Genomic DNA, 25,977 nt, shown 5'->3' on the forward strand with positions numbered 1-25,977 from the left:
GGCTGAGATCTTAGGCCTGTACTGTGGCATTCAGCAAGAATCAAGATTCTAAGCGGATTTTAATGAAGAATGCTACAGCTATATAAATATAACTAAAATCCTTTTACGTAAATGGGAAATCTGTTCCTACTTACTTAAAAAGAGGTATTTAATGCAAGACATAGTTGAAAAATTAAAAATTCCCCAGTTGAGAATTTCCAATTCTCTACAGAAAATGTCATGAACAATAGTAGTTAACAAATATGTTTGAGAGAAAGTTTGGATGTTAGGAAAAGGCTGTTAAAGATAATAATAGTGGGGGCATCTACTTCATATTAGTTTTTCGTTTCTCGTGACAGAAGAAAATTCATTAAGTAGCTAATTTGATATGGCATTGAACAAATAGAATTACATAGTTTTGGTATATTATACATATATTATTATGTATACATGTATTACTATAAATACATGTATTATTACAAATACATATATTATTATGAATACAATTAGAGAGAAGGTAAGCCAAGAATATTAACATTTTTGCATTACACCTTTTCCAGGGCAGGAAAGGAAGTAGGAAATTATTATTTGGGGAAACAAATATTGTCTTGTTATCTCAAGGACAAGGAAATTTATTGGGTATATTAAACCAATTTTGGATTTTTGGATGTTGAGTGATTTGGTTTTGTATATTTTGGATAGGCTTCAGGTTTGCTACTTTCAGTCAGTGGAAGCAAATATACTAGTCAGGAAAAAAAGATTTAGGAATAAAAGATACTTTATTTCATCTCTCTCTGGAATCCCATGTAGAACAGAATAGTAGTTATTTATCAAGTGCTTACTATGTGCCAACTACATGCTACTCATAGTATACCTTCTCTCTAATCTTTCAACAAATATGTGGAAAATAGGTCATACTATACCTGTTTCAAAAGAGGACTTGAGTGCTTGGGTTGTGGCTCAATGGTAGAGAGCTTGCCTGGCAAGTATGGGGCCCTGGATTCAATCCTCAGTACCACATAAATAAATAAAGGTATTGTGTCCAACTTCAACAAAAAAATAAATATTAAAAAAAAAAAAAGAGGTCTTGAGCCAGGCACAGTGGCACACACCTGTAATCCCCACAGCTTGGGAAGCTGAGGAAGGAGGATCACAAGTTCAAAGCCAGCCTCAGCAACTTATCAGGGCCCTAAGCAACCCCGTGAGACCCTGTCTCAAAAAAAGGGGCTGGGGATATGGTTAAGTGGTTAAGTGCCCTTGGGTTCAAGGCAGGGCACACACCCACACACCCACAGTGGTGGCGGGAGTGGCAGGAGGAATTGAAGCTCCAAAAGGTTAATAACTAAGATGAAGCAGGAGAAGCTAGAGGCACAATTCATGACTATGTGCACCTGAATTCAGCTTCTCAACAACTATTCAATGATGCCACAGTGAATTCCTTTAGTTAGGCTTCAAAGAAAAGAGCTCATAAATAATTGTTTAAATTGGAGAAGATACTAACTTTGGTTAGAGAGCTATACATCATGAAGCCTCATTGGAGCCAAGGTTAACTATTACATCACGTTTCACAGCTTTCTATTGCCATTACATTCTTGTTACTGATGACATCATAATAATTCCTTAGTTCCATGGAGAAGAATCGCTAAATCTTATTATAAAAATTACTGGGTACCTCTTCTCTAGAATTTATCTCCCAGATATGGGGAGATTCTTTGATAAAATTAAATTTCAAATTAAAATCGAATCTAAAGTACTTCAGAGTTCCTTTCAAAATTTTCTCCACGTTGAAAGTATTTGATTATGTTAAAAGTGTAATGCACTATTAAGCACAATAAATACGAAAACTATAGATCATTACTTGTCCCCAAGCAGCTTGAAATATATGCAGGTGTTATTAATCTATTAGTTGGCCCTGTAGCAGGCATTATGATAGCACTGTGAGTACAGTACTATTTTTTAAGCCCACCATTTGTAATTGATTACATGGACCATCTGTAACTGCTTGTGAATCATGTTAGTTACCCCACTGACATTTACCGAACATTTGTCACGTAGCAAAATGTTTAGTGTAGAAAAGTTGACACATAATAGCTTTGAGGTTTCACTAAATCAACTTTAGACACTACATTATTGATATAACCCGTGGATGTGTAGTCTCCAGAAAAACAAGGTTCATGATTTGATTAAAGGAAAAACAAAATACCGCCTCACCCCAAGCTTCCTGTGGGTAGACAAAATGATCTTTTGTGACCGGCGAGGTGACTTGGCTCCACCATTTGTTCCCGCGGAACTATTTGTAAGGAAAGAAAGGGTGAAAGATTCAGCAGAAAATGAAGTGCAGTCGGTGGCAGGGGACTCGCCTGTGTGTGGCGGGGGTACCCAGAATCTCTTTCAAGGTTGTGGTTCGCCGGGTCAGGGCAGACCTGAGCTCTTCTACTGAACATGTCTGTGCCACCTGTCAGACAGGAGGAGCCTCCGGGAATTGAGACTGTGCAGGGGAGCAGCATGCCAGGAGCCCCGGGTCTCGGAAGAAGAATGCGGGGAAGCAGATCTTTGCTGGCTAGGAGCTCGGGGTTAAGAGTTGAGAAGGGTGGGCTAGACCCTGAGGCAACTTCACGTGGTCACCAGAACTCCTCTAGGGGACCAGGGTGGGGGCAGGAGACACTACCGCGTGCTCCTCCCCTGGGCCTTTCAGCTCCTCCTTTCAGACACGTGACAGCAACCGGCTGATCTCCGCGCTCACCGAGCCTAGATCGCTCTGTTTCTTTCCTCCCGCCGCTGTGCCCTTCTTCTCCCCAAGTCTCATCCCTCCGCCCTCCCCCACCTCCTCCCCATGCCCCAATCATGGCTCGAGTTTTAAAGCACCCGCCCCTCCGCCCTTTTCTTCGCTTGCTCATTGGCTGAGGCCTCAAGGACGCGTCCCGAGGGCGGGTGGCAGCCATTGGTGGGATGAGCAATCCGAGTTCCCGGATGAGGGAACATTCTGCAGTATAAAGGGAGCGGGGAAGGCGGGAGACAGCGCAGTTTGAATCGCGGTGCGACGAAGGAGTAGGTGGTGGGATCTCGCTGTGTGTCTGACTAGCCTTTTCTCGCCTTTTCTCTGCCTTGCTTGTCTGAGCTTCAGCAGAATTTGAGATGGTAAACTTCGAAGAGACGCTCGATGACTCCGCGGCTTTTTGACGGCGGGGGAAAAACCCGTTACACACGGGGATGGGAATGAAGTGGCGACGGTTGGGAACGCGCGGAGACAGGATTTGGAAGTGCGGGGGGAGGTGTTTTGTCGGCTGCAAGCGGAGCAGCCCCCGATCTCGCGGCGGGCGGCGACGGTTGGGGTTGGGTGGCGCGCGCAGCGCCGCTGGGGGCCAGCGGGCGGAGGCGCGCGGCCGCGGCGGGCGCGCGGCGGGGGGCAGCGGGCGGGGTCGCCGTTGCACTGCGCGGCGGGCCAGAGACCCCGGCGGGGCGCGGGGACGCGCTCGCGCCCGGGACGCGCGGTGGGGGAGGGGCGCACCGCCCTGGTAATTCTATATTCTCCGTTCCTCCTCCGCTCGCGGGCGTCTGCGCGCTCCAGGCTGGTGGTAAGGCTGGGAAGGACTCCGGAAAGGCCAAGACAAAGGCGGTTTCCCGCTCGCAGAGAGCCGGCTTGCAGGTCAGTAGTTGTTTGTGCAGTGTGACTGCCATGGCTTTTTCTTTGCACCTCCTTTCTTGTTTATCATTGCTCTGGATGGGCGTTTCATCTTTGCGTGGGTGATGGGGTGTCGCGACTTAAGCTTGCGGATACGATAAATATGGGGGGGCATCGATCACGTGTGTAGGTGCCAGGGCGCGTTGCTGCACCAGTGTCCGTGCCCCTTGCTTTGGCGCGCGTGTAATTTGCCCGTATTTGACTCATTATCTTTATGCATTTGTTTGTGTGCTTAAAATTAAGTTCCCTGTGGGCCGTATTCATCGACACCTGAAATCTAGGACAACCAGCCATGGACGTGTGGGCGCGACTGCCGCTGTGTATAGCGCAGCCATCCTGGAGTACCTCACCGCAGAGGTAAATGGGTGTACGCCTGTAATCTGGAAAAGGTTTAGGGGGCGGGGGAAAGCAGCGTGAGGGAAGGAGGAAAGTGATGCAAGAAAACTCCCAGGCCCTAAGCGCGGCGAGAAACCAAAGAGAACGCTAGAGGGAGCTGGTGCTTAATAAGGATCCTACTGAGCTTGAGTTTGCTGCTCTTGGAAATATAATTGCGTGCCCTTAGCTTTTGCATATCTTGCCATTCAGGCTATTTGGGGGAGGCTTCGAAAATTTGGTAGATTTCCGCTCGTTAAGATTTTGATACTGCTTTATGGATCTTAGCTGAGGAAAGTTGGAAGATTGATTAGATTCTGCCTTCTAGGTACTTGAACTGGCAGGAAATGCATCAAAAGACTTAAAGGTAAAGCGTATCACCCCTCGTCACTTGCAACTTGCTATTCGTGGAGATGAAGAATTGGACTCTCTCATCAAGGCTACAATTGCTGGTGGTGGTATGTAATTCAAATTTTTAAGTAAACTTAGAAAAGGAAAGAATTTTTAGCTTTAATAATGGATTATAGTCTGGAAGAGGATGTTAAGTATATTTTTATTGATGCAGTATGGTTTTGAGTTTTTTTGTATAACTCAATATTTGAACTTTTAGGTTTTTAAAGACTACCAATTGAGCAGTCAACTGCCTTGGTTTCAAATACTGTCATTTAAAAAATATACTGACAGAAGAATTAATCCATGTCACTCTCCTAGGTGTCATCCCTCATATCCACAAATCTCTGATTGGGAAGAAAGGACAACAGAAGACTGTTTAAAGGATGCCTGGATTCCTTATTATCTCAGGACTCTAATACTCTTAACAGCTGTCCAGTGTTGGTGATTCCAGTGGACTGTATCTCTGTGAAAAAAAAAAAACACAATTTTGCCTTTTTGTAATTCTATTTGAGCAAGTTGGAAGTTTAATTAGCTTTCCAACCAACCAAATTTCTGCATTCGAGTCTTAACCATATTTAAGTGTTACTGTGGCTTCAAAGAAGCTATTGATTCTGAAGTAGTGGGTTTTGATTGAGTTGACTGTTTTTAAAAAACTGTTTGGATTTTAATTGTGATGCAGAAGTTATAGTAACAAACATTTGGTTTTGTACAGACATTATTTCCACTCTGGTGGATAAGTTCAATAAAGGTCATATCCCAAACTAGTTGTTCTAAAATTGTTTGATTGTAATAGAAATGGTTCTTTGGAACATCTCATACAGCAATAATCAAGCACATTTTTTTCCTTTAGGAATTAAACAGTTACTCTCTAGATCACCAAAGTCAGGTAACCAACTGTATTTTTTTTTTTTTTTTTACATTATATAATGAACTCTTAAAAGATTTTAGAAGTTTGGCAGGAACTGGAGAGGGATAATTGCTCTTTCTTGCACTGTTTGTTGCCTTGCCTGTGCTTGTCAGTATGTGACAGCACTACATCAGTGCACAGTTAACTGATGGACTTGGGTAGGTGGGGAAGTTATCTGCATAGCTACTTCCACATTAAGAACTTTTCAGTTTAGGATAGGTAGAATTACTGCTTTCTGGGTGCCAGGCACTGTTTTGAAGTCTGAAAGTTAATCAGTCATAACTTCGGGAATATACTCATTTTTATTTTTTTATAGATAATGAGAATTCCTTTGTAAGTAGTAAGGATAGTAGTTGATGCTGCTAACAATAGCTCGACCCACTCAACATGTAAAAATTGTGGTTGAGTTGCAGTGGATCTTTAACGTTTTGATACAAGTTCTGAAAAACATTTTTTTAAACTTTAAATGTGGACATTGCCAAACATTCTAAGTGGTCCTTTTCCCATCACTGAGATCAACAGGACATGGTGCTTCCTAGAGGTAATGTTATAAAAATGGAAAAGGAAGTATTAATAGGTGAAAGAGCTGGTCCTTTTTATCTTGGCCTAGGATTACCGCTGCTTGGATCTGCTTTCACCAGAATAATTGCAAATTCCAGATTAAATTTGTATCTTTTGGAAAACTACAGAGGTACAGTCTGGAATGAGGCAGTAAAGCAAGCCCCAGGGTTAGGGTCCAACGACGCTCTGACGTGCCGGAAATGCCAAGTGTGGGACTGACACGGTGATCCTCACCTGACCTAATCCTCCCACGGACGAGGGGCCCAGAGGCGGGGCCTCGCTCCCTGGGAATTTTTTGAGTCTCCTCCCCTACCCCGCCGTCCCGGCCGCACGCAGGGCGGGCTCCTATTTACGCCGGCCGCGCCCGGAGGTCAAGGGGCACGGCGCTCTCGATGCCGGCGGCCACGTCCCCACCCCTCTCCGCGTGGGGCTGCTGTCGCCCGCGTGCTGTGGTGGGCTCCTTGGCTCTGAACGAGTCGGCTCTTTCTATCGGCCGCCACGTGGGCTGGGACACCCAGGCCCAGGAGATCGGTCCGGGGCTGGAGAAGATGCGGCTCGCGCCGTAGCGGCCCGCGGGGGGCGGGGAGGCCGCTGTGAGGAGGCGGAGCTGCGAGGCCCGCCCGTGCGCCCGGGCCGCCGCCGCCACGGTCCCCTGTGCTCCTCCCCGTTCGCCGCCGCACGCCCCCACCCGGGCTGGCCTCGCCTCCTCGGCGGCGGCGGCGGCGGCTTCCCCGTCGTAGCTGTTCTTCCCGAGGAAAGGGAACCAGGCGCAAGCCATGGAGGGGAACCGGGATGAGGCAGAGAAATGTGTCGAGATCGCCCGGGAGGCCCTGAATGCCGGCAACCGCGAGAAGGCCCAGCGCTTCCTTCAGAAGGCCGAGAAGCTCTACCCTCTGCCCTCGGCCCGCGGTGAGACCTCAGTGCCCCTTCTCTCCTGCCTTGGGGCCTGGCCGTCGCGCAGCTCGCCCCCACCCCACCGCGCCTGCGGGAGCTGGCGGGGCCCGGGCCTGCCAGCCGCCGTGGGGTCCTGGGGAAGAGCAGGCCGGCGGTCCGGCGGTCGCCAGGCCCGGGCCCGCCTGGAAATAGGCTGTCCGAGACTCCCTCTGCACCAGCCTGCCTGCGGGTCGCCGCCGCTCTGCTGACCGCAAGAGTTGTAGGCTCCCCGAACCGTTTTCGAAAATGCCCAGTCCTCATTCCCCCAGGAGGAGACTGGTCCAGTCTTACCGTAGGGCAGTTTTATATGGGTGTTTGATTATGTGGTCCCCTCTCTCCCAAATAAGGCCTAGTCCCCTAATGAAGTGAGAGGATCAAGGAACTCTGATGGCTAATCTCAGATTTCACCATCTTCTGGGCTTTGTAGAAAGCTGTCTCCATAACAAACATCTTCGAATACCTGAGATGACATTGCTTTTCCCTGGGAGAGACGGATTCTTTAAAAGAGAGGAGCATACACTTTGAAAGATTGATCAAGAGTCAGCAATGATTTGCTAAATAGCATCTGACTTGATAATACCATAATTTCGACAAAATAGATTAATCTTTAAGTAACAGTGTACTTAAGTTGAAATTATCCTATTCATTGTCCTACTCTCTAGACTTCAAAGTTACACACACACACAAAGTTACAGAGTGCCAATAATTGTGCCTGGCATGTTTATGTGAATTATTTACTCCTTAGAACAGTCCTATACATAAGTACAGGAGTCATTTTCCCAGGTTTATTACCCATATGAAAATATTTTTGGTAAACGAACGAATGAGTGAATGAATGAAAGTATCTTACCAAGGTCACACAACACTTAGTAGCAAAGTCAGAATAGTAGCTGAGCTTTGGGATTCCAAAAGGCCTTTAACCACTACCCTTTATTGCCTTACTCACTGGATAATATTTTGGTTGAGGTTCAAAATATTTCCAGGTTAAGAACAAAATTACTGATAAGAAGAATGTGGGACTACCTATTTTATTGGTTTGTTACTTTCTGCATTGTTGAAACACTTGTGCTCTTTGCTTTTCTCTCTATCCTTTGCATTAACATTATAATTGAACTCTTATCAGAGAATACAGGAGGTGAAGAAAAAGAAAGGAGCTTTTTTTAAATTTTAAAAACACAAAATTTACCATCTTACCCATTTTTGGTGTACGAGTTAGTAGCATCAAATATATGCGCGTTGTGTAAAGGATCTTCTGAACTTTTTCATCTTATAACAACAACACAGTTGTTGCTTTTAAAGACCATAACCATTGGGAAAATTAAGATATATAAGTGTGAAAGTCAGTGATACCAATGTACTATAAGGGCATTTTGTAATTATCTAGTAAAGTTGATAGGGTATGATATTGGGGTAGTTGAAAACCTTAGTTGAGATGCAGACTGTGTCTCTAACATCTTGTAACCAGAGACAAGGTTCTTAGCTTTCTTTATACATGAAATGTCATCACAGGGTTGATGTGAGCTGGAATAAAGTTATGTACAAGTACTTATAAAAGTATTTTATGTCAAATATTCTCAGAAGATATTTTTTGGAATAATTTAAGAATTCAGGACAGGGAAAGATCTAGAACATTTGTGGAAGACCCTGATAAAAAAATTTAGTGTAGAAGAAAACTAGAGCTGTTGGTTATGAGATTTTAAATGTTATCCCTGATATTACCTATTTTAGACTACCATAAAACTCTTGTATTTCAGAAAATTGAATCGTTGGGGCTGGGATTGTGGTTCAGGAGTAGAGGGTTCGCCTAAAACATGTGAGGTGCTGGGTTCAATCCTCAGCACCAAATAAATATAAAGGTATTATGTCCACCTACAACTTTTTAAAAAATAAATATTAAAAAAAAATCGGAAGGCTGAGACAGGAGAATCATGAGTTCAAAGCCAGCCTCAGCAATGGCGAGGCACTAAGCAACTCAGTGAGACCCTGTCTCTAAATAAAAATATACAAAATAGGGCTGGGGATGTGGCTCAGTGGTCAAGTGCTCCTGAGTTCAATCCCCACTACCCTTCCCTCCCCCCAAAAAAGTTCACTTCTTCTGGATGTACCTGTACTAAGGCAAAAGAAAGTATTTAGTATGGTTTCTGTTATTCTTATAGTTCAGTAAATGGAAAAATTTACAACTGAGTACTAATAAATTGCAGGATTTTTATCCTTTTAAAATTTTTTTCTTGTCAGGTAACAAGTCTGATTAATAAAACGCTTCAAAAAATTGGTAAGAGTTTTCCTTGAGGAAAAACTTGATCTCCAAAGGGATCTAGGACATTGTTGCTTTCAATGTTTTTATTTGACAGTATTATTGTACAGTGTACTTGTTGCAGTGAACTTCTTGAATTGTACAACTTTTAAATATTTTTATACAATGAGTTGAGTTTGGGTTTGGGAGTGTTAATATACATGAATAGCTACCACACAGGATAAATAAATTTCTGGAAAAATAATCTCAGTAGGCAGAAAAGTAAGTTACATTTTGGTTTCTTAGATTGTATGTTTATTGAATTATTGATATGTTTTGGACTTTGGTAAAGGTTTATAGTTTCACTGTTTTAATGTTTTACATTGCTACTTTAATATTTGAGTCTTTCATAGGGGGACAGATTATAGATTATTTTTTAAAAAGGAAAACATTTTTATTGTTCATTGAATCAAATGGTGGCCTATAGCTTCATAAAAGACCATTCTGCATCTACTTTAATGAATAGGTAAGTTTAATGAATGGATTATCTATAATTTTCAGCATCTGTCTGCACTGTAGCAATTAAAGTAATCCTTTCCTCCCCTCATGTGAGAGATAACAGGTAAATTTTTCCTCCTTTATTTTTTGCTATATTATTTTAAAATTTTATCTAATAAAAATGAAAATTTCTCTCCCTTTTTGTCTCATAGTAATAAGCAAAGCACTTTAAGCATACATCTGGAATATTTCCAACCTATTCTTTTTATAATAATTGCATTTTATTTCTATTTGACTTAATTAAAACTTATTAGTACAGATTATCTATTCTAAAGTTATTTCTGTATGATGAAATTAAGTGTTAAAAAATTATTTCCAAATTTCATCTAGTAGTCAAAACTATTTTACACATTAGAGTTGAAAGAAGAATACTGAGTTTGGGTTTGAACCTTAATTATTAAGTAGTGTGATTTTGGGTAGGTCATTTAATCTTCTTGAACTTACTTCCTTCATCTATAAAATGGAGATTATTTTTGAATATATATTTTTCTGTGCTGGGCAGTATTCTAGGAACTAGGGATTCAGTGCATAATAAGACAAAAGTTCTTGTTTTCTTGGAGTTTATATTCTAGAGGAAATGTTAAGTATCTACTGGGCATAATAATGATTTGGTTACTGTCATTTCCTCCTTCCTTTCCTGAGCCTCAGTTTTCACAGGGTTATTGTAAGGATATTTTATTATCTTAATTACAATAAGAATGTCATGTATTATTATATGGCAAAAAATAAAAACACCCTGCATGATGCTTTGCAGTTCACAGTGTATTTGTCTCATGCCATTTTTTTAGTACTTATTTGAGGACAAAATAATTCCTTTAAATTAGGATTAATTTAAGTTGGGATTTGAACTCCATATTTTATGCTTTACTTAGCATTTAGTTCTGCCATGCAGTATTTCATTTCTTTGTTTTTTTGTTTTTGCTTTTTTTTTTTTTTCCCTGTGCTAGGGATCAAACCCAGGGCCTTAAATCATATGAAAAACAAATGCTCTGTCAGAGCTACATCCCTAGCCCTCATTTCTTTATTGTTTGTATAAAATCTCTCCCTCTTTTAGATTAAAAATTCCTTAGAAGTCTTGAGCCATTTTAACTTTTGTCATTCGTTTTACTACCATAATACCTAATGCTGTTTTACATATACTTATGGCATGTACAGGTCTCTGGAATGATATTTATTTATAAAATTTTACAATTCTCAATAAAGAGGATTTGTTAAATAACTAAATAAGAGTTTTATAACTGCATGATATTCCATGTTAACACTTTCACAAATGAAGCTTTTCAATAACACACTAAGTGTTTAAAATACAGATTTAAGGGTTATGATGAGCAAAAATTTGGGACGAATATAAATGTCCATCAGTGGGAATTGACAAAATAAGTTTTACTGCACTTATATACTATTTACCTATTAAAAATGCTGAGGACTATATTTATTGCTATAAAAGAATATCCACAGTATATCAACAATAGAATAAAGTTAAGCTACAGATGCATTTTTTTTTTCCTTTGAAATTGTCTGTAAAGCTGAGTGGCCAGCCAGTGAGAGTGACTAGAGTTAAAAATATGAAAATAGTATGTTTTTTTTTTCTTCTTGTGTGGGATTTTTAAGTAATGTTTACTACTACTACTTCTTTTTTTTTTTTTTTAATGAACCAAGCATATGTATTAATTAAATGCAGGTTATGTTAAAATCTCAGTGTATCTGGAAGGTAAATGCAAAAAATGAACTCAGAGAGTTTTAAAACCAAAAAGTAAATGAACTTTGTTTTATAAGTAGTTTGCACAACTGTTGTTTATGATATTGTACATTACTGCAAATGAGATTTCATGTGACTGATGACATTACATAAATCAGAAAAATCCAGTGTGTTCTAAATTCTGGCAGTATATTAGAAGAATCATGTTATTTTTTTCAGGCATTCATTTCAGTAATTGTTAATACAGAAAATTCTGATTTCACTTTTTATAAGGTGAAACTGGGTTTTGAAGCTCACAAATAATATCAGTTGTTGAGAGTTTTACTAAAAGAGTTTAGTGTAAACAGCTATTGTTAGGCAGAGACTGTGTAGAAAATTGTACAAAATTTTCAGTGTCATAATAACTCCTGAAAATGTGAAACAACTGCATGATCCTGCTTTAGTAATATCCAGAATGCAGCTATTAGTACAGATGATGTCACTAGAACACTAGAAGAACTTCTTTATGCTAAAAATGAAAGGGGACTTACGGATAGCCTCTAACTACATTCATAGGATCCTGTGGTCATCTGTAAATATTAAAAATAAATAATCACTTTCTTATCTGGCTTCATACTTTAAAAATAATTTCTTCAGGTATTAGCTAAAATACTTCCATAAAGGGGCACTCTACTCTCACCTGTTTTATGGTTATGCAGTTGTATGAACCAAATAGGAAAAGCATAATAAATGCTTGTTTTATTTTTTTTTAATCATTTTTTGAGAAAGGGAGCCTATTACCTTTTATTCTCTAAAAGCAACTAATTGTTAGTATTTTATTAGGTTTTTGGCTTGTGGGATCCCCTTTATGATAATAGTTCCACAGTTCTATAGACAAATCTCCAGTAGTCTTTAATACTTAACTTTATTCTTTGGTATAACAAAATGTTCAAGCTCCTCAGGACATTTTTCTGTGGCAGACCTGGAATTATCTACATCTCTTATAAACTGTTTTTGTTTTTTTTTTTTAGTGGAAAATGTTTTTCTTCCATCATAATATGAGCACTAAGGATACTATGACATCTAGGTTGTTCGTTGTCTGGGGGTTTTTCAGTGCCCAGAAGTAGAAAATATATATTGTTTATGTGTGAATGTGTGTTATTTTTAAAGATGATATGGTTTATATGTTTATACTATTACTTCTAATTTCAGCTAAGTACCTCAGGATTTTATGTAAACTTTAAAAATTTATATTTCTATCTCCTTTCTACCTCATTTGTAATCCTGATTCTCAAAGACATGGGAGATTATAGAACATACCATGATTATTTGCTTCATGCCATATCGTATATATAATCGTTTCATAGTAGTATTTATCAGTACTTTCCCATTAATATAATTATTGAAGACAGTTATGTTTTCTTTACATATATTCTCCCTCTTTTCCTATTTTATAAAATTTTGAAATAATTTCAAACTTATAGAAGTCACAATAATAACAGATTTATACAAATTCAGTCATGTCCCCCATAACTACATTTTGATCAGCTGCAGGTTGCATATACTCTTAACATTATAATACCTAGTTATATCAGTTGTCTTAGTTTATATAAGACACTATGTTTTCACAGTGATGAAATTGTCTAACAATACATTTCTCTTGAAATCTTGTTAAGCAATGCATGACTAACAAATAATGCAAACTTCATACAAAGAATAGCACCAACTCCCATATACATTTCAGTTTTCCAGTTTTTAAAAAATGTTACTACATTGCTTTATCATATTCTTCCTCTTCTACCTCCCACTGCTAAGTACATGTGTGTACATACACGCACACCCACAATGTTTCTTATTGTATTTTTTTCCTGAAGTGATTAATAGTTCCGTTGTAGACATGATGTCCCATCACCTTTGAATAATTCTCTCTCTCTCTCTCTCTATATATATATATATATACACACACACACACACACACACACACACACTTATATATGACACACACACACACACACTTATATAGGTATATGTGTGTGTATATATTATACACACATATATTGGAGGGTATTGGAGGGTTGAATCCAAGGGTGCTTCACCACGGGTACTCTATCCCCAGTCTTTATTATTTTGAGAGAGGATTTTACTAAGTTGCCCTGACTGGCCTGGAATTTGTGATCTTCCTGCTTCAGCCTCTAGAATAGCTAGTATTACTGGTGTGTGCCACTGTGTCCTGGCCAGTGTATATTTTCTAAGACAAGGACACTCTTAACCACATTATAACCATCAAATTTAGGAAATTAATGCATGTACCTCATTTAAATGCTGCCTGTTTTCTCAGTTATGTCCCTTATGACAAAAAAGCATGTGTTGCATTTATTTGGTGGGTATGTTTTTTCCTCAAGATATCATGATTTCTTTATTTTCTCTCTCGACTTTTACTTTTTTGATGAGGATAGGCCAGTTATAGAATTTCCCTATATTTGGGTTTGACTTATTTCCTCATATGAACTTTTGTTAGGAGTACCATACAAGTGGTATTCTATTCTTAGTGTAACATATCAGGAGACACACAATTTTTGATTTGGTCCTTACTGAGATTACTTTGATCATTTTGCTAAGTTGGTGATTGCCCGTTTTCTCTACTATAAAGTTTATGAAGTTTATTTTTTCTCTGTGGTAATTAATGTATACTTTGTGGGGAAATAATTTGAAACTATAAACATCCTTTTCCTCAACAAACTTTTATCATATCCTTGTAACATTCATTGATTATTCTTTTCTGAATAAATTTCTGATGGTTGCCAAATGGCAGTTTGCTAATTCTATCATATATTAGATGGCATTTAGGCTTATTTATCTGGATGGATTCATAGATACCCATTTAATCTGTTATCATTATTTGTTTTGATATAAAATAATGCACCTTTTCACCCTGGCTCCTGTGTCTTTTTGTTTTTGTTTTTGGTACCAAGGATTGAACCCAGGGGTGCTCAACCACTGAGCCATATTTTATTTGAGACAGGGTCTTGCTGAGTTGCTAAGAACCTCCATAAGTTGCTGTGGCTGGCTTTGAACTCAGAATCCTCCTGCCTCAACCTCACAAGTCACTGGGATTACAGGCGTGCACCATTGAGCCTGGCTCTGTGTCTTTTTTGACATGTCTTCATCATTCTTTGAAATTTTTTACTTTCTGGCACAAAACAATTTGCATACTTTCTTTTTACTTCTCTGTCCTAGAAATCAGCTGTTTCTCCAAGGAGCTGTTTCCTTTAAGAGACAGTTGTATTTAGAAACTAAGATTCAGTCATTAGATAGGCCTCATTGCTGTAGAGAGATCATTGCTCCTGATCCTCTGAGTGGACAGAACTAGGAAATACATGTATGTGTGAATTTTTGTGTGTGTGTGTGTGTGTTTGTGTGTGTGTAGATATGCATTTCTACATATGTGTGTTATGTTTAATGTAGACATACATCTATAGTAGTTTGATCAGTACTAATTTTGATGTCTGTACACACACACACACACACACACACGTGTTCACAAACTTCATTTCAGTGTAGTATCATAGAGTTTATTCAATCCTCTGCATTTTCCTATTTGTATTGCTATTCTCTGGCAATGAGAAAAGTGGTTCCCCACTTACTTATTCATTTTCCCCTGTATTTGAAAAGTTGCCTTGTTAACTGTTAGTGCAGGCCCTATCAAGCTTAGCTATATTTTTAGTTATGACTGCTTCTTCGGTCCCAATAAATTTCCTTGGTCCAAGCCTCTTAGGTTCTGCCAACCCCAGCTGACAAAAGAGAAAGGAAAGCAAGACATCCAATAATTTTTTTAGTTCACCATTCTTAAGATATTTGAACTATATCTATAGTGTCAGAACATAACATCATTACTATGTAGCATACATACTACACATTCTCTCTCAACCATCATTTAGTCTTAAGTCTATAAGTATTTAATAGAGTAAATGCTCAACATCAGTCCATATGTATATATGTGTATATACACACATGTGTGTGTGTGTGTATATACATAAATTATTTTAGATTCCTGAAATTTGTTTTGTAGTAGATTCCTAGGTAGGGTTTATGGGAACTATGCTCATTAAGTTCTAGAATGTTGAAAACAGTTCGTCTGTGGATTTACTCCATGTTGTTAGTTTGGTGGATACAGAGTCCTTGGCCCACATTTTCTTTCCTGGGGTATCTAAATATGTTACTCCATTGTTTTTTGCAAGTATTACTGATGAGCAAAATCTAATGACTATCTATCTTTCTTTTTTAAAAGAAGGGCTCTAAATTGAACCCAGGTTATGTTGTGCCAGCCTCTGTGCCTTTAGCTTCTGACTTTCTTGGTAACTGGGATATTTATTTTATTTCTTTTTGGGCTTAGTATCTTTAATATGTTGCCTAGGCTGGCTTTGAATTCTTGGTCTCAAATGCTTCTCCTGCCTCAACTTCTTTGTTTTTGTGGGTACTGGGGATTGAACCCAATGGCACTCTACCACTGAACTACATTCCTAATCCTTTTTTATTTTTTATTTCAAGACAGGTTGTTGAGGGTGAACTTTTGATCCTCCTGCCTCAGCCTCCCCACTGGTTGGGATTACAGGCATGGCCACCACACCAGTCTTAAGTTTTTATTTCTTTATATATCATTTGCTCTTTTTTGCCTAGATGCCGAGTTAATTTTACTAGAATGTGTCTTTTTGCTATGCTAGTTATTCTTAGTACTCTTAGGTATGTGATTTAGCCTTGTATAGTTTAGATGTTTTAGTATATTATTGTTATATTTGTTTTATTATTTTTCTTTTTCAGAATACCTGTTGTACATATGTTGGATCTTCTTCAGATACATTCAGTATTTGTCATTTTCTCTCAAAATTTTTTTAATTTAAAATATTTTAATTTTTTAAATTTCCATCCTTTTATATCGTCTTTCTCATAAATTTTTCTGGTATTTTTATAACTCTATTTCTTCTATTTTGGCTTTTTCCTGAGTTTTTGCACCTAAGTTCTGGATAGATAATTTCTGAGGTGGTTGTAATTTTTATTCGTGTTTATCCTTTCATATCATGTATTGTTTCTTAAAGCCCCTTGATCTTGTTTTGAAGTATTAGTAGATGAGAAAAATCTGTGTAGTGTTCCATCATTGTCTTTAGAGATTTGTTTATACTTACTCTTTTTTTCCTTATAATAATTTGTATTAGACCTCCACAATGTTCTTTTATTCTTTTTTATGTGATGTTAATTTAGCCTTTCTGAATACACAGCGATCCTTCAGTTTTTGTATAAAATGTTTAAGAATGTCACCTTGCTATTTGAGAATGTCTCATTCCTTTCTCCTTCACCACTTTAATCTGGAGTTTCTCTTTTCTTTTTTCCCTTTGTCTCTATCCTCTTCAGTTTAGGTCCTATTCCCAGCAGCAGTTTCTCCTTGTTCTGGAAGAGAATTTTGATTGATTGGTTTTATCAGTTTGTAGTAACTGGAGTGTTCTGTGCCTGTAGTCTTTATTGTAGACCCTTGCACTCATGCTGTTGTGATGCTATTTTTATATTATAGCTATCATAAAACTCATTCTTTTTAACACACTTTGCTTAGTTTTGCCTCTTGCTTATTTTGAGTTTTTTTTTCCTGTTCTTTCGGCTGGCAAATGCCCCATTGCTATTTTCTGCTTCTCACACATTTCTAATATCTCCGCAGATCTTTTTAGCTTGGTGGTAGTCCCTACCTTGTATTTGGGTGTTTTGTGCATGAAGTTTTGACTTTGTTATTTAATTGCTCTGATTTTATGAGGGAATATGGAGAAATTTAAAATTTAACTTGCTGTCACAGCCTTTGTCCCAGAATTCCCCCCAAATTTTTCATGTTTAAATGTTGTGAACGACTACCTGCTAGACTGATGACTTCCCTTGTGATTGCATTAAGTACGAACTAAACTACAGTTAATAGTTGACTATGTATTGTATTTCTGTTGTTAATAACTATAAGATTGCTGTCTAAATTTAGTATTTTTCTACCATCTATAACAATAGATTTTATAAGAACTAAATTTCCTATGTCCTTGATTTCTTAAATCTATTAACCAGGGAAAATGAATGGTAGAAAAGTTTATATAAATAATAAATATCTACATATTTACATATTTGCTAACAGCACTGTTAGAATTTTTAAAATACATACATAAAATAGCTTTATTTGAGATGATTCACATACCATATAATTCACTCATTTATAGTATATAGTTAACTTTAACTAAGTGGGTTTTTAGTATATTCACAGAATTGTGCAATCGCCATAACAATTAGTTTTAGAACATTTTCTCACCTCAGAAAGAAACCCCAGGCTAGGCATGGTTGTGTATGCCTGTAGTGCTTGCTACTCAGGAGGCTGAGGCAGGAGGATCGTGAATTTGTAGGTAACTTGGGCAACAATAGTAAGACTCTGTTTCGAGAACAAGAAGATGCGGTTGGGGTTGTGGCTCGCCTAGCACGAGCAAGGTACTGGGTTCGATCCTCAGCACCACATAAAAATAAAGGTATCGTGTCCAACTATAACTAAAAAAAATATTTAAAAACACAACAACAACAAAAAGAAGTAGAAACCCCATACTCATTAGCCACCACACTTAATTTCTCAATTATACTCTCCTCACCATCCCTATACTCTACAATTGGCAATAACTGATCTTTCTAACTCATTTTACCTGTTCTGAACATTTCATATAAATAGATATACAGCGTAGACATTTCATGCAGCATTTTTTGTGTTATTGACTTCTTTTACTTAGCATAATGTTTTCACAATTTATCCATGTTGTACATGTACCCAGTACCTTTTTTAAATTTTCAAATAATATACTATTGTCTAGATAGTTCACATTCTGTTTTTATTTGTTTCCACTATTTTGTTATGAATAATGTTGCTGTCAATATTCATGAACCAGTTTTGTACAGATATTTGTTTTTGTTTATCTTGGGTATATAACTAGTAATGAGATTGAGTCAAATGGTAATTTTTTAAGAAAAACTACCAATTTTTCAAAGCGGCTGCACCATTTTACATTCCCACAGGCAGTGTAGTTAGGGTACCAATTTCTGCACATCCTTGTCAGCACTAATTATTGTCCATCTTTTTGACTAAAGCCATTCTAATGAATGTGCATTGGTATCTCACTGTGGTTTTGATTTTCATTTCTGTAGTGGCTAATGACAGTGAGCAACTGTTTCATATGGGTCATTCATTTAAATCTCTTAGAGAAATGTCTTTTCAGGTTCTTTGTGCCATAGTTTTTGTTTGTTGCTTTTTTTTTTTTTTTCTTCCTTTTGAGACAGAGTCTCCCTATGTTGCTCAGGCTGGTCTTCAACTCCTGGGCTCAAGCAGTCCTCTTGCCTCAGCCTTCCTGAGTAGCTGGAAATAGGTATGCATCACCTTGCTGGACTTTCACCCCATGCTTTTAATTTTTTTTTTTTTTTTTTTTTTTGCCTTCTTATTGAATTGTAAGACTTCTTTTTATGTTCCTGACACATTTTTTTTTATCAGATGTGATTCTCAAATATTTTCTTCTATTCGGTGGATTTTCTTCACTTTATTGATGATAGCTTTTGAAGTACAAAAGTGTTTAACTTTGATTAAATGCACATTGCCTACTTTTTCCTTTGCAATTTTGATGTTGCATGTAAGAGTATTTATCTAAACCAAAGTTACAAAGATTTATTCATATATTGTCTTACCAGAGTTTTGTAGTTTTAGCTATTTACCTTTAAGTGTATGCTTTATTTTGAGTTAATTTTTGAGTATGGTGTGAGGTAGGGGGCCCAAATTAACTCTTTAACAAGTGGATATCTGTTTGACCCACAAGTTTTGAGATACAGTGTTTTCATTGTTATTCTTTTAAGTATTTTCAAATTTCTGTGATGATTATTTCTTTGATGAGTTTTGTGGATTTTTTTTTTTTATTTCCACCACATTTGTGTGTTTTTTAGTTAAAGTTTTATGATTGATTTTTTACTGAAATGTATTTTGCTTATAGATTGTGGTACATATGGCACTAGTTCTTAGAGATTTTCAGAAGATATCTCTATGGCCTGGATATAATATGGTCTATTTTCATTCCTGTGTGCCAGGAAAAAATGAATATTCATCAGTTGAATTTACTTTATGTCATTTATTAATTGAAATGTGTTAAAATCTTCAAAAAAGCAGAATGTGGTGGCATGTGCCTATAGTTCCAGCTATTTGGGAGGCTGAGGTGGGAAGATGAATTGAGACCAGGAATTTAAAGCTTCCCTGGATAACATAGTAAAACCCTGTTCCCCGCCCCCCCCCCCACAAAAAAAAATTAAGATGGTAAATTTTTTCTTTTTTTCCTTTTAGTTTTGTTAACTTTTAATGTAGTATAAATTCTAATATGGAACATTTCAAGCATATACAAAAGGAAAGAAAATATTATCACTATCACCCATCTTTTTTTTTTTTTTCTTTTTCTTTTTGTACTAGAGCTTTAACCCAGGGGCACTTTAGTACTGAGTCACATGCTACCCCTTTTTAATTTTATTTTGAAATGGGTTCTTACTTAATTGCTTAGGGTTTGACTAAGTAGTTAAGACTGGCCTTGAACTTGCAATCCTCTTGCCTCAGCCTCCTAAGTCCTCAGGATTATAGGAGTGTTCCATTGTGCCTGACTCACAAATTTATCTTAACCACTTTGAATATATACAGCCAATCTGAGTTCATACATTTGCTCAACCCCAATTTGTATTGATTCTCCCCCCCCCCCCCCCCCCAATCATTTTTTTCTATCTTTTTTTTGTGTGTGTGTGATGCTGGGGATTGAACCCAGGTCTCCCTAGATCATTTTAAAGCAAATCCTAAACACAATTATTGTTGTTTCATACATTCATTGTTTAGATTTATAGCTACACATTTACTGCAATATTTGTTCACCATTCTTTTTGTACCTCAGCCTAACTGGAAACATTTTTCTTTTGTCTGAAATGTAAATATTACAGTATTATCCAGTGCAACTCTTAGCAATAAAGTTTCTCATTCTTTGTGAAAATGTTTTTATCTTGTGCACATTATGGAAGACTAATGCAGAGCCCAAGTTGACAGTTATTTTTTTTCCTGAGTGTTTTGAAAATAATACAGTGTCTTTTGGCTCCTGTTGTTGCTGTTGAGAAATAAACAAGTCTAATTTCTGTTTCTTTCTGGATAATCTCATTAGCTACTTAAAGACTATCTTTTGGTATTCTGTAATTTTACTTAACAAATAAAAGTTTGTCATAAATAATTGAAGAATAGTAATTTCAAGTTATTAACTTTAAATTTCTTAACATTCAGTTTTTACATGGTGAATAGTGTTCTTTAAACAGTTAAGTATGTAAGGGAATACTTGCTATTTAAGAAGACCCTATGGCAGATCTTTTTGGAGTACACAGTTTGTAATTTGTCTGCTTTAAAACTTTCTTCTTAAGATCTTATATATGAAACTTGATGTAAACAGGCATAACGTACTTTATCTTTGTACAGCACTATTGGAGATAATTATGAAAAATGGAAGCACTGCTGGAAATAGCCCTCATTGCCGAAAACCATCAGGTGCTGGTGATCAGAGCAAACCCAATTGCACAAAGGACAGCATATCTGGTGGTGGTGAAAGTGGAAAAGGCTATACCAAAGACCAAATAGATGGAGTTCTCAGGTAGGAATATGATTTATGTCTCAATTTATAATTGATACCAGTGTAATTTTTTGATGTTCCAACAGAACAAAGGAATTAACTCCAGTGTTTTTTGCTTCATATCCTTATGAAATTAGTCTGTAAAGTTTTCAGCTTTATGGAAGGTTCCATCTTTTAAATTAACTGTGTTACAAAGCTGCTTCAGACTTTTTTTTTTTTTTTTAAGGAAAACTGTTTCAATTTTTTACACAGTACATTGTTGAGGTCATGATACTGAAAGAAGATGAAGAGTTGTTTGGTCTTACATATATATAAATGCAGTAGGAGAATTTCATATGAGGAAAATTGAGAGCAATATCAACAGCTTTCAGTTTCATACATATATTAATGAAGGATTTTTTTTCTATTTATATTTTTTCAAGGCTGTCTTCAAATATGTGCAACCACCATAATGTCTTCTTCTTTTAATATTTTTTTTACTTAGATTATTCTATCTCTGTTTTATTTTTACCTCATGATACACTTCTATGAAAAGCAGAAGAATTAGGTAGAGTTGAAAAATTATGAACTGAGGTTTGGAGATCTGGTCTTACTGATTTTATAAATAAGGCAAAGTTTTCAGGTAGTAAAAAGAACGCAGAATAATAGACTGTTTTGTTTCCTGCTACAACTTAAAGGAAGTTGTGTTGATATTGTGTCAAGGTTACTTTCCTAGGGAAACTAAAGTTTAAAGATGATTGAATCCAAACAGTGATTAATCAGATAGTTCTCTGGAGAGTGAATTATAGCATAACTTAAGTAAACAGTAGTTAAAACTAGTTAGATTAAGTCCTTTCCTTTTGCCATTTCCTATTTCTCTTTTTAAAATTTTTCTTCCTCTCTTATCCTTTTTTTCCTCCTTTTATACTCCTTTTTTTCTCATTTGTTTACTTACCGTAATTAGTAATTGAAGTATATTTGAGATGCAAGCTTTATTTATTAAGGAAAGTGATATGTCACCATGCCTTATAAATCAAATATCAATATGTTTGTATTTTGTTTTTTTTCTATCTATATTTAAATATAAATCTGGATTATAATATTTTATCTGGATGTGGTCATAAGGAAAGAAGGACCCCCTAGTCATGGTAAAGCCATGATAAAGGGTATTTGATTTGTATGCACTTTGAGAATATCCATAATGCTGCTAAGCACTTTTCTAACTGTAGTACTGTGTCAGACATGGCTGAATAAGTGAGATAAGTAAATAAGTAAGAGACTGACCAGCTTTTGGATTTTTTTCAGAAAAAGCTTTAGGAAAGCAGTGTGATGAAACATTCCTGGAAACCACATCCTAAAACAAATTGTATTTTCTTTTACTTTATGTTGGTAGAGCATATTCTCCATGAAGGATCCAGAATAAAGTTAATGCATATTATGCAATTTTTTTTTTTGGTTATTATTTTCCCGTCCTAGAATATAGAATTATCTACATGTTTGAAAGTTTCATGAGAAAACTGTAGTTCAAAGTTTTGGGGAATAAATAATCTTCTAAATCTGTTGTTAGTTTTAAAAATCTTTATTTCTTCATCTCTTCTACCCTAATGTCAGAGGGTGGGAGTAGCCCAAGGTGTGATATAAATAAGTAAGGAAGAGATATTTTATACCTTTGTTTCAGTATTGATTGATTTTATATGTGTATGTTTCTCCTAAATCCAAAGGTCTTGGTTTTAGGTGGGGCTAGGTACATCCTGAGATTAGAAGAATAAAAGATGATGGTGGGTGTAGATATACTCTGTGTGTTATCAGAGTTGGAAGACAGACATAAAATATTGAGGGAGTTTTTGTCTGATGGCTTATATTCTGTTTTCTAAGAGTTAGAAGAGAGAGGTTGAAAGCTTGAGCGGTGTAGTAGAAGTATGAGATGTATGCAAAGAAGAAAGCAAAGGGAATGGAAAGATTGCTGATTTATCATTGAAGGTGCAGACACTTTGAGGCCATGAATTCCTCATAGGTAGTAAAATTAGTTTAGTATTATATCTGTATTAGAGATTTATTCTCTAACTCAATAATTTTATTATATTCTTTTATTTAACAAATATGTATTTTTTCCCTTTAGGACTGATGTGGTTGGAACATTCTTTTAGGAGCATCCCAGGTTTACTCAAAATATTTAAGTCAGTATCTTACTTAAGAGTTGCTTTGCTAGGGGAGTGAAGGGAGGGGAGGGGATTTGGGGATAGGAAGGATAGTAGAATGAAACATATTTATTACCTTATGTACATATATGACTGCATGATCAATGTGATTCTACAACATGTACCATCAGAAAAATGAGAAATTATACCCCATTAATGTATGATATGTCAAAGTGCATAAATGCTTTCTACTGTCATGTATAACTAATTAAAACAAATTTTAAAAATTTATAAAGTAAAAAAAAGTTGTTTTGCTGAATCATATAGTACTTATTCATTGTGTTAGTTTTCATAAGCGTTGCTTTAGTGAGGAACAGAAAAGCAAACACATGCTGTATGGTTTTGTGTTTTGTTTTACCTATACACAGGGGATTTTTCTCACAAAAGCATGTTACCTTGTTGGTGAGTACGATTGTGCAAATAAGTTGCTCAGTGACAATTTGACTCAATAGGGAGAAGCCATGCAATAATACTGTATTCATTGCATAAGTAAGAGCTACCTTATAGTAAGATTGAAGAAAAATTTTATAACTTAGTTAACTAGTATACTGTGAAATTAACCTCTATTTGTTGTTTTTGAGTCAAAATATTAAAAAATAATTGAGGAAAGTATCATGGATCTTATTTGAACAAGCTATTAATATATAATTGAAAAAGACCATCTTTATTTAAAAGTATAAGATTAGCATGAAATCATTAATAGAGCTATTATATGTATCTAAGAACATTTCTGTACAACTCTTAATTTAGTAGAATTATAGGGATTTGAATTTTAAGATTTGGCTTAAGCTCTATTTCTTTAAATGAAAAGAAAATAAGTCATTTTGCTAAACTTGTAAAAGAAATAATCCTTTGTCTCAGAAATAAGTATTTCCTCCAACACCAGTTAAATTTGGAGCCTATTTAAATAATCAGGTATAACACATAAAAAAAGAGAATTGAAAGATGACCCTCCTTTCTCACTCACATAAAGGCTGGACTAGACATACTTTTCTCATTATTAATCTCCATGCAGATCTTTTTGGCCTTGTGCAATATTCCCTTCCAAAATAGGTAATGGGTTGTCCCTGTGTTTCACTTTTTTTATGTTATAAAGAAAAGAGGTTTATTTTGGTTTATGGTTCTGGTTCAAGGTTGAGAGGCTGTATCTATTGATGGCCTTCTTGCTGGCGTAGTCCCAAAGCAGCACGGGGCATCATGTGGCAAAAGACAGAGCATGCATGTGTGAGTTACCCCTTTTTAATTTATTTTTTATTCTTTGGTAAGGTTGAAGAAGGTTCTAATCTTTCAGAAAAGAGCAGACTGTAAAAATTGTGACAAATACATATAGATGGTGAGAAAGATCATGATGAACAACACTAAGAAAGTAGATATGTGAATGGTAATTCTTATTCAGATGTGAAAAAATAGGTGAATGAAGTGTACTGGGAGCATTGTTTGAAATACATAGTCGTCATCTTGTCCATTAGCGACTTTACATCTTTGTTCTGGCTTCTCAAGAATTTTTCTTCCAATATGTCATGAAAAATTAACAGCAGGAAAGATATGGTGGAGCTGGATACAGCTAAGAATTAGTGAAATAATTGTTTTTCCTGTCTAGACTTTCTCTCTTGTCAAGTCTCAGGTTTATGAGGTATATCTAGAACACTGAGAATTATATCCTATTTTTTCCTATACAATCTATCAACCCTTTCCCCAGTTGGCTTTTTCCATTGCTTAACCTTTTGTGCTCAGGAACTATCAACAAAACAATTTTAGAGTGTTAATCTGGAATATAATTAAACCTCTTATATATTCAAGTCAAATTGTAATGGCTTTAGGATTTTTCAGTGTTTATCACTATCTTTTCTGCATTCAGGTAGTTCTGCTGTATTCTTAGCTCTATTTCTTATTGCACAATCTGCTTTTAACTGCTTCTTCTCTATTCCAAATTGACTCTGTTGGCAGCTACATTTCACTATAGCATTCATCACCATTTCTGTTCTTTTTACCCGTCCATTCCATCTGAGCATCCTTCCATCCCTCCATCCATCCCTCCATCCATCCTGTCTGTCCAATCATCCAACACATATAGAGAACAAGACATAATCGCTGCCTTTAAAAGAGCCTCTATTCTAGAAGAGTAGTCAGAAAAGTAAACAGGCAATACATTGTGGTAATTGTTGGGATAAAACTAAATTTTAGAGGGCTTTGGAAGCATTTAAGAGAGGCATCAGACCTCTAAGTATTTAGGTTTATTCAGTGTTTATCAGTATCTTGGGAAAAAATAATTAAACTGAGGTCTGAAGAAGTTGTAGAAACTAAACAAGAAAAAAGTAGGGCTGGGTGAGACAGGAGGATTGCAAGTTTGAGGCTAGTTCAGGCAATAAAGTGAGACCCTGTCTCAAAATAAAAAGGACTGGGAATGTAGCTCAGTAGCTGAGTGCTTGCCTGACATTCCTGAGGCCCTGGATTCAGTAATAATTTGCCAAAACAAAGGCAGAGATGGAGCATTCCGGCCATCAAGAAAGAATATTTGTAAATATCTAGGAGGGAAGAGAGTCTGCTTAAGTAATGATTATAAGAAGGAAGTGGAAAGGGAGAGGAGAGTCACTGTGGAGTCTGAAGGGGCTCTTTTGTCTTTTTTATTCTGGTTCTGAGACAGCAAGATTTTAAAATCAAACAAACAGAATCATTATTTGTGAGGCTTCTCCAATTACCCTCTTTAAAATAGCAAGGTTAGCCGGTTTGGCAGTATATGCCTGTAATCCCAGCTACTCCAGAGGCTGATGTAGGAGGATCACAAGTTCAAAGCCAGCCTTAGCAATTTAGCCAGGACCTA

At 36.8% G+C, this 25,977-nt stretch overlaps 2 protein-coding genes across 5 annotated transcripts in view; both read left to right on the forward strand.

Moving 5' to 3' along the window:
- Positions 1-2,972: 2,972 nt before the first annotated feature.
- Positions 2,973-5,187, forward strand: H2az1 (H2A.Z variant histone 1). The gene is made up of 5 exons (XM_027935477.2): positions 2,973-3,117; positions 3,548-3,625; positions 3,905-4,018; positions 4,362-4,491; positions 4,745-5,187. Exons 1-5 carry the CDS (start codon positions 3,115-3,117, stop codon positions 4,804-4,806), a joined length of 387 nt encoding a protein of 128 aa, XP_027791278.1. The 5' UTR covers positions 2,973-3,114; the 3' UTR covers positions 4,807-5,187.
- A 1,103-nt stretch (positions 5,188-6,290) lies between these two features.
- The window catches only part of Dnajb14 (DnaJ heat shock protein family (Hsp40) member B14), a 42,547-nt gene continuing 22,860 nt past the window's right edge, over positions 6,291-25,977 (forward strand). Inside the window, exons 1-3 of one of the 4 annotated variants that reach the window (XR_011708011.1) lie at positions 6,291-6,803; positions 20,829-21,000; positions 24,290-24,380. Coding sequence is in view for 3 of the 4 variants with exons in the window: in XM_071614511.1 (XP_071470612.1) it covers positions 6,671-6,803; positions 20,829-21,000; positions 23,078-23,105 (333 nt within the window). In the remaining variant the exon portion in view is untranslated. Of the gene's footprint in view, positions 6,804-20,828; positions 21,001-23,077; positions 23,138-24,289; positions 24,381-25,977 lie in introns of those variants that run through there. The other 3 variants (XM_071614511.1, XM_027935444.3, XM_027935445.3) reach the window with 3 other exon arrangements.

This window comes from Marmota flaviventris, chromosome 7, assembly GCF_047511675.1.
Source record: "Marmota flaviventris isolate mMarFla1 chromosome 7, mMarFla1.hap1, whole genome shotgun sequence".
NCBI lineage: Eukaryota > Metazoa > Chordata > Mammalia > Rodentia > Sciuridae > Marmota > Marmota flaviventris.